The sequence below is a fragment of the Armigeres subalbatus genome, chromosome 3, assembly GCF_024139115.2.
Source record: "Armigeres subalbatus isolate Guangzhou_Male chromosome 3, GZ_Asu_2, whole genome shotgun sequence".
NCBI lineage: Eukaryota > Metazoa > Arthropoda > Insecta > Diptera > Culicidae > Armigeres > Armigeres subalbatus.
Window position 1 is genome coordinate 403574874 of NC_085141.1, and position 8896 is coordinate 403583769.

At 40.7% G+C, this 8896-nt stretch overlaps 1 protein-coding gene across 1 annotated transcript; it reads left to right on the forward strand.

The window, feature by feature from the left end:
- Nucleotides 1–2998: 2998 nt before the first annotated feature.
- On the forward strand, nucleotides 2999–5120 carry LOC134224079 (esterase B1-like). The gene is given in 5 exon segments (XM_062703312.1): nucleotides 2999–3402; nucleotides 3465–3716; nucleotides 3774–3996; nucleotides 3999–4779; nucleotides 4841–5120. Coding segments are annotated over 5 exon segments (1695 nt in total). The 5' UTR covers nucleotides 2999–3192; the 3' UTR covers nucleotides 5070–5120.
- Nucleotides 5121–8896: the final 3776 nt, after the last annotated feature.

Genomic DNA, 8896 nt, shown 5'->3' on the forward strand with positions numbered 1-8896 from the left:
CTACAACGCTACAATCTTCCCAGCTACCTGGTGAAAATCATCAACAATTATCTGTTGGCAAGGACATTCCGGGTCTCAAGCAGCGGAGCGAGTTCCAATGCGCACAACATCGTCGCAGGCGTCCCCCAGGGCAGTATCCTCGGGCCCCTGTTGTTCAACCCGTTCACCTCCGACATGCCAGAACCTCCAGAAGGTGGCATGCTGTCTCTGTTCGCATATGACACCTCCATCGTCTACAATGGTAGAGTGATCATAGCGCTTGTGCCAAAACTCCAACGAGGCCTGGATGCACTGACAGAGTACCTCACCAGCTGGAAGATCTGTATCAACGCGGCGAAAACTCAGGTCATCATTTTTCCCCACTCTAAATCCCCTAAACTTGTTCCGCCTGTGGACTGTAAAATCAATGGCACGACTGTGTAATGGGCGAATGAGGCCGACTACCTTGGCTTGACCCTTGACACTAAGCTTATTTTCAGGCAACAGGTTGACAAAACGGTGACAAAGTGTAACTACTGTACCCTTTGATCAACCGCCGGTCGTCATTGTCTCTGAACAATAAGCTTGTTGTTTACAAGCAAATCATTCTCCCTGTGGTCGAATATGGCATGCCGGTCTGGGAGAGCTGCGCTAAAACCCACCACCTCAAACTTCAACGGGTCCAAAACAAATTCCTGAGGATGATCCTCAACACCCTCCCAGGACAAGAACATCCGAGGTCCACCGTCTGGCCGGAATAAAACCTTACATGAACGCTTTGGTGAGTGTAAAGAAAAGTTTAGGGTCCGTTACTTGCATTCGGATCAGGCTCCAATTAGGGCGCTAGTTCCAATCTAGGTTATCAAATTTTTATCATAAATATAATAGCCCTGTTTGTCTGTCCGGTGACTAGCAAACCAGACGGAGTACGCGGGGAAATTCTCACAAAAAAATAAAATATTTGACACTTCAATTCTTCTTTACTATCAGATGTAGAAAACAAAACCAGCGACAACCTTAGACAACCAGACACAGCATTTGATGAAAAATCACAGACAATAGACGTTGAAAATTTGGATTTTTTTAAAGCAAAAAGAACATATCACTCTCAAAAATTAAAAAATAAAACACTTGCCACGGGCGCTATTGCGTCCACAAATAAACTAGTTGTAAATATTAGTGTACATAGTAGTTAGGTTATCAAATTAAAAAAAAAACACACACACACTAGCGCCTCCTGAAGGCCGTCATGATACATTATATTTTAAAAATTAAGTAACAACATAAAAATAATAATAATAATTAAAATTGAAGTTGGAGGGCCAAGCCGGCCGATCACTGTACATGTTTAAAAATAATTGTAGAACAAAAATTGTTTAAATAAAGAAGAATTTTACTACTACTACTTACTACAAAGGGGCGGGGCTAACGGGTTTAATTCATTGAATACAAGAAAGCTGCTTTCCGGCGCACGCGGACTCAGCAGTACGAATGCGATGGTAGAAGTTGCAATGGAAAACCATCGCATTGGTGGTGGTCGTCGGAATGGTTGCTGCAGATCATTCAACCCCTGACCAGCATTTATGTGAAAAATGTGTTTTGTTATCAAACAGGCGTCCGTTGCGATCCCGCGCCACCAGTGGTGATGCTGAAATTTCAACGCAATTTTCCGACAAGCGTTTGGTTGTAGTTAGTTAACCTCTTCTGCTATAAAATGGTTGCCCGGAAAAGAATCGATTTCATTTCCAATGACTAACAGAAACAAAACCAAATAATATTGCCAGAAAAATGCACTTTCCGCCGACGACAGCCAAATCGATGAAGACGCCATCTTAGTGGAAAATTCTCGTTAAGCCGCTTTAAAGTTTGAAATGGCGCAGTATGGTACTTAATGATATCTACAGAATCGTCAGTGGTCAGTTTAAACGGATAAATTCGAAAAACTTAAGTCTGCTTTATCTGGATGAAGATTTTTCCCAACGGTCTATACCTCTTCTTGGATAAATAGGTCAAATCCTGACTCCTGTGTGTAATTAAGTCTTGAAGGTTCCTCTTATTTTGCTAATCTATGGCGTCATAGAAAACGATACACGTGCGCTTCCCATCGTGGGCAAAAACCGGTCATCCAAACATTGAAAGCTAATAAAGCACTTCTTTCAACCAAAAATAGTTTTTCTTCAGCTAGGAAACTAGCTTATTCAACTAAAATTGTTTGTTGGGAGAACTTGTTAACGCGTTAATCCCTCTTCCACGGCTGGAGACTCAAAGTCCATCCAACTGGGAGGCTACTATTCGGCTTCTTGATTCAGTTGACCTCCGAGCAGTTTGCTCAATGTTAATAAAGAGATACTAATCATAATGGCAAATACCATCCATTTCGTATAGCTACGTAGTCCTACGTCACCTTGCGTACAACCCGATTGGGCTGCACCTTTAAGTTTTTTCAAATCATACGAGTAAGGGCTACGCAGCAACAACATGCTGAAGCTGGCAGGGTTCCGAATCCGGTATAGAAAATTGGGTCAACTGTCCAGTATACTGACCCAGCTTAGTATGGGGAGAAAAAAAATGTTTTTTATGTCCTTATTTACGAAACTTTCAGCAAAAAAAATATCGAGTTCCACGGGGCACCCCTCAGGATTGTGTCTTTCAGTGAATTCGATAACATTTTGTTTCCTAGGCCAGTATACTGTCCAGGTTCTAAAAGTCTCTTGTAGTTGTAGTTTTCCCAAAAAGACCATTCTTGAAACACTGGAACACTAAACCCCGCTTTTTCTTTTGTAGTTTTGTACTTTCAGAAACCGGCCCAATTAATGTGTTAAAGGCCAGTCCATGCCTATCTCATCCTTAGTCATGTATGTCAGATTAAATTAGAGTGCCCTCAAATAAAATTAAGTGAAAAATAAATTGTTTACAGGACCGTTGAATTTTATTTACTGTTTTATTCTTGAGAGTTTATTCTGCTGCCGCTGAATGAATGAAATGCAGGTCACATAGAAAAGGTCAAGATTGGGCAGTTTGTTGTTTTTGATTCAGTGCACACTTCGTACAGTTCCGCGGTCGGAAGTAGTAGCGATTAGAAGACGACTACGCGCTTCCAGAATAGCGTTTGACGAGTTTTGCATCGTAATTTAATGCGATAGTGTATCTCGGCTCGCGCGCGTTCATCTTTTCTTTTCGCCCGATTGAACGAGCAAACAAAACTAGTGTGAAATGTTATCGCAGACGGGTGCTCTGCTCGTGACGATTGTGATTCTCTGTGGAATAAGTGGCGCATCGGTTCCGAGAAATGGGTGCATCGTGGAATTTGGAGAACAGAGCAGAGGTCGGGGAATTCCCCGACAAACGTTTAACAGGAATCCGTACTGCGAATTCCTAGGGATTCGCTATGCAGAGCCTCCAAAGGGTGCGCTTCGATTCGAGGTATGGGATGCAAATGAAGATGCTTGTTGGAGAATGTGACACAAATCTGTTCTTGTTTGTAGAATCCAGTGTTGCTTCCCCCTCGTGGCGAACAAAACTACCTCACATTGGGAAGCGTATGCCCACAAGTTGACGATTTGAATAACGCGACGCAGGTTTTGGGCGATGAGGACTGCCTGTTCTTGGATGTCTATCGACCTTATGGCCTGAATAGCTCGCGATTATTACCCGTGTTGGTGTTCGTCCACGGAGGAAGTTTTTCAGTTGGGTCCTCCACCAGCGACCTACACGGAGTGGACCTGCTTATTGATAACGTGAGTCAAGATACAAGAATACAGTTTTCATATTTTAACTAATATCAATTGCTCCAGGAAATCATTATTGTAAGTATTCAGTATCGACTGGATCAGCTGGGATTCTTACGATCAGATGAGTTTAACATTAGCGGAAATTTTGGGCTCAAAGATCAGCGAACTGCCCTGCAATGGGTTCAAAGATACATTCGTCATTTTGGTGGCGATCCGCGAATAGTTACTCTCATGGGACACAGTGCTGGTGCCGCCTCAGTTACTTATCATCTGTATTCGGAAAACTCCAAGGACTGTTCAAACAGGCTTTTGCCTTAGGAGGATCAATGCTGGCCCCGTGGGCTTTTCTCTACGATGCCGGCCTCTACACACATCAGTATTTTAAGGAATTAAATATCACATCGATCGAGCAAATGAAATCGGTCGACTTCAAGTCGTTCTGGAACAAAGATATTATTTACAAATTTGCAACCGTCAACTATGGATTTTGTGTGCCAAGCGCTGAACTCGACGCTGCGGATGCAGTTGTAACGCGATCACCGCAAGAGCTGATCCGCTCGAAGCCTCACAACGACGTGGCATTGCTGTTTGGTCAATCCTCTGAAGAGTTTGAGCTGTTTCTCAGCTATGTTGATGACTATTGGATAGGTGAGAACTTTCCCAATTTTCAAAATGAAACGCTAAAAAGCTACATCGATGCAATTGTGGACAGAGCTGCGGAACTTGCGGAACGTGGAGGAATTGAGCTGGACAAAAATGTGTTTTATTTGGAATTGGCGAATACAGCAAACTGGTTCTTCCCGAACAAGCATTTACTGAGAGAGTATTCCAAATGGGTTCCAGATAAAACCTACTTCTTCCGATTTCAATTCGATGGAAAATTTGGCTGGTACAAGAAGGCTTACGAATATGATGTGAAGCACTACGGTGCGGTCCATGGCGACGAGTTGGGCTACATCTTCACTCCTCATAATGTGAGAGAGGCGTTGGCAAACCGAAGTAGTTTCAGAGATGAGTGGCGGATACATGAGCAAACGGTCCAGTTTGTGACAAACTTCATCAAGTTCGGGTGGGTTTAGATAGATATCTGATGACATTGAACATATTTAATAGAATATTTTTCGTCGTAGGACTCCAAATAATCCTGGATCAAGGCCGTTGTGGCCTCCGTACGACGGAAATTCAGCTAATCCAAAGTACTTGAACATTGATAAGACATTCGAAATACGGTCGGATCAGTGGAGTTTGTATCACTCGTTTTGGGGTGCAATATATCAGTGTTTGTATCATTATAATTGCAATGATATCAAGGATCTGCTAAGGATAGTTGAGAAAGATAAACGATTAACTAATAATTAAATAAGAATAAAATTATGTAGATTGTATTTATGATCAACTTAATGAACCAGATGTGGAAACTTGAATAATTTTCTTTTTGTCCGAATCAATTGTATCTAACCAATGCTTACAGAACAAAACGAGGTTTTTTGCTTTGCGGAATTTTCCACAAGCCAGAAGGGGATAAATTCCACCGAATGCGTTGGCTTTGCGTTGAAAATGAATCCAAAACAATTAGTTGGAAGTCGGCAACAAGTTTATTGCCAAAGGCATAAGCTTCCAGAACACTAGAGAAAAAGAATATTTCACTCGGATTGGTTGGAATTCCCTCATCGAATAAGACAAGCATATTGAAGTCGCATTTCTCGCACAAGATTTAATTCCACCAGTTTCGCTCAAGATTCCATTCCATGAACCGTAGATTGGACTGGTTTATTAATTTTTCACTTTATTACCCGTCATCCATATTTTGTTCCGCTGCTGACGGTTGAGTACGAACAATAAAAATGAGGCGCGAGGCGAGCGGAGCAAACAGTTTGGGGCATTATTAGAAATAATTGTTTGACGAATATATTCGCCCTCTTCCCACCGAACTGCAGCACCCTGCCTTCAAACTGTCTGCGGGTATTGTTCGCTGCCTCTCCCCCAAAAGTATGCCCCTAAGGAAATGAAATTGCCGAAGCGAAGTTTGCTGCTCATTTTTGTTTGAAATTCAATTTTCAATTTTCGCGCGTACTTTTGCAATTGTTTTATTCATGGCGGGCGCTGTCGGCTGGTTTCGGTGAAGCGGTCGTCCGGGTGTTTGCTGCTGCTTAGCTCAAGTGCCAGTGAAAATGGGCCAGCGTTGGGTCGAATGAAGAGAAGTGACGCTGCCGTCCAGAGGAGAGGAAAATTGCTGGAATGCAATGAAGGCGGAGACCAGTTGATTTTGTTTAACACTTCGAAATACTCCGTTGGGCTGGTGCCGGTAATTTAGTTGCAGACAGTTGGAAGGTAAATTAAATGTGGCGTGCAGCAAAGTTGCTGCTCTTTTGGGATAGATCAAGACGATAACTGTTATGATGTGCTATTGAACTAAGCATTTTATGCGTCACGGAATTCCTTTCAATAAAACTTAGGAAGGGGAGAGGGGTGAAATTATAATTAATTCATTTACCGAACAGATAAAAGAAGAGTACTTCAGGAAATGAGGAGCCGTGGTTCGATCAAACTCAGCAATTTCTTTATAGTATATCGGTACTCCACCATATCGATGTTACTGATGTTATGCAGTACCGTCAATAGAAATTAAAGTGCAAACATCTACATCATTCTTGAAAATCCAGTTTCTCCTGTTACAAAAATTCGACCAGAGGAGAATGGATAGATTAGCAAATATAATGGTGAAACATATTTCATAATCTCTTTATTATTTATGGAAGTGAAAACAAATAGATGAAATCATCTGATTTTAGAGTCTGAAATATTGTTGAAAAAGTTTCTCAAATGTTGGGACATGTGTGTCTCTGCAAAAAGGAACCGTTTTTCTTCATGGCCATTTTTGGTTGATGTTATTTAGTTTGTATTAATTTTTAGAAAGGCATTGCTTCGATTTTCCAAATGCAATTGTTACATCGGAATTTCTGTCGCTGTGTTGTTCCATCGAAACTTCCTACCTTTGCACAGTGGCAAAAATCGTGTTTTTAGTGCGTTTATTCAATAGTACCATTGGATCATCAACTCCTTGTGATTTCTACCTTGCATAGTAGGAAATGGTTTTTGATGAAACATTCCTTACATCCGCTTACAACTCTACCTACAGTTCAGGTATTAATTTAAAGTTCATTACTTGTACTTTGTTATGCATATGAGATTGACTGATTCAATTCGCCCGTAGTAGCGAATATGACCAATAAATCCAATAAAACTGTTATAACTTTTCTATTTTTCAAGCTTTTAAGTCACAATAGCCATCAAACAGTGTATTTTAATATTATCTAAAACTTTCTAGACCAAGCTCAAAATGTATAAATTTAAGTGAAAAAGACATGGTGAAAAAACATTTCTAAGGGGTTGACTGTATAAAACGTAAAAGATCCCAAAGTAACGGAATAACGAACTTGGTGTTTCAGAAGAACTTTTGCTACAACTTTTATGAGAAATCAAACCTTATATGTTGTGTAGTGGAAAAATTAAATTCTTCATCTCACTTTTAGAGGGATTGATCAATAAGCTGAATACCTTCAAAGAAGCGCATTAACTTACTGATAAAATGTCTCGAAGACACCATTACGCTAAATTGAATAATAAAGGTACTATTAGAATACAGTTTTAGCCACTGTGATTTGTGGTGATTTTGGCTGTGTGCGTACAGTACGGAGAAATAATTGATGGCAAATACCATACCATAGAGGCAATGAATGAATTCAGAAGAACCACTTTCTGAAATAAACGAATGCATTGAACTGAACAATTTGGTTAAATTTTGTCTGTCATGTGGAAGGGTTGTTTGGCCAGAAGTAATTTGGCTGAAGGTCAATGGGCCGAAATTTTTTAGAAAAATGGCTGAAACCAATCTGGTCTTCTGGTCAAAATTCAATTGACAGAAAATGTCATTTGGCCGTAATGAACATACGGCCGAAAATCACGTTTGGCCGAACTTGTTATTTGGCCAAAGAAGCCGTTTAGCCGATGGGTCATTTAGCCGAAAACGTCGATCGCCCGAAATAGTCGTTTGCCAGAAAGGGCCATTTGGGCGAACCTATGGCGGAAAATGTCGTTTGGCAGAAATGGTTGTTTTTCAGAAGCACCATTTAACCGAGAATGTCTTTTTGTCGTTTGCCAGAATACTAGAGCATGTGAAAAGTGTTAAAAGAGTAATAGACAGTACATATGAAAATCGTCTACTACTAAGCACTTGGAATCAAAGTCAGAAATATTACTAAGAATCTTCTTTCTATCATAGAAAACGCATCATCATTCAGTACTAATTGATTTATTTATCCGCTCTGCTCTCAGCTTTAACCAACTTGCCCAACTATACGAATACTCTACTCTAAGCTGCATGAGCAACTAATACTTGAATACTTAGACCTGTGCCCCGATTGAAATTTCATCGGCGGCCGTGGCGTGTAAGATTATTTTCAGCCATCCATCGGAAAGGGCCGCGTGCAACGGAAATTCTCCGGAATTCCTCCAGAAGTTCCTCAGGGAATTCTTCTGGCTGTTCATTCCGGAATTCCTCTGGATATTCCTTAGGAAGTTTTTCCTGAAAATTTTCCTGATTTTCCTCCGGGAATTCTTCCAGAAGATCCTCCAGGAATCCTTCCTGATGCTACTCCAGAAAGTTTTTCCGGGAATTCATTTGAAAGCTTCTCTTGAGTTTAAAAATTCCGCTAGGAGCTACTCTAGAATTTTTCCCCGGCGCTTCCTCCAGAAATTCATCAGAAAATTCTACAGAGTTTTTTTTTTCCGGAAATTAGAATCAACCCAGAAATTATTTGAGAAATTATATTGGCAATTCCCCCTTTCCCCCCTCCAGACCCAATTTCGCCAAGAGTTCTCCCATGATGTAATAGGATGGTTTTCCCAAAGGGCTTCCTGGAGCAATCCTTGAAAAAAAAAAACTGAAAACAAGTTGCCAAATCATCTTTAGAAGAAATTTACAGAGGATTGATAGAATTTTGAGTCGATTTTCGGATAGGTTTTCAGTCCAGTAAACAAATTTTCCATGCCCTGTTGAATTTCAGACTAAAAGAATTCTATTATTCTATTATAATCCGAATGTATTCTACGAACATTTCCTTAAATTATTGAAGAACAATTCCCGGGAGGTACGAGGTCAAAATATGTATCTGCAAAGATATCGA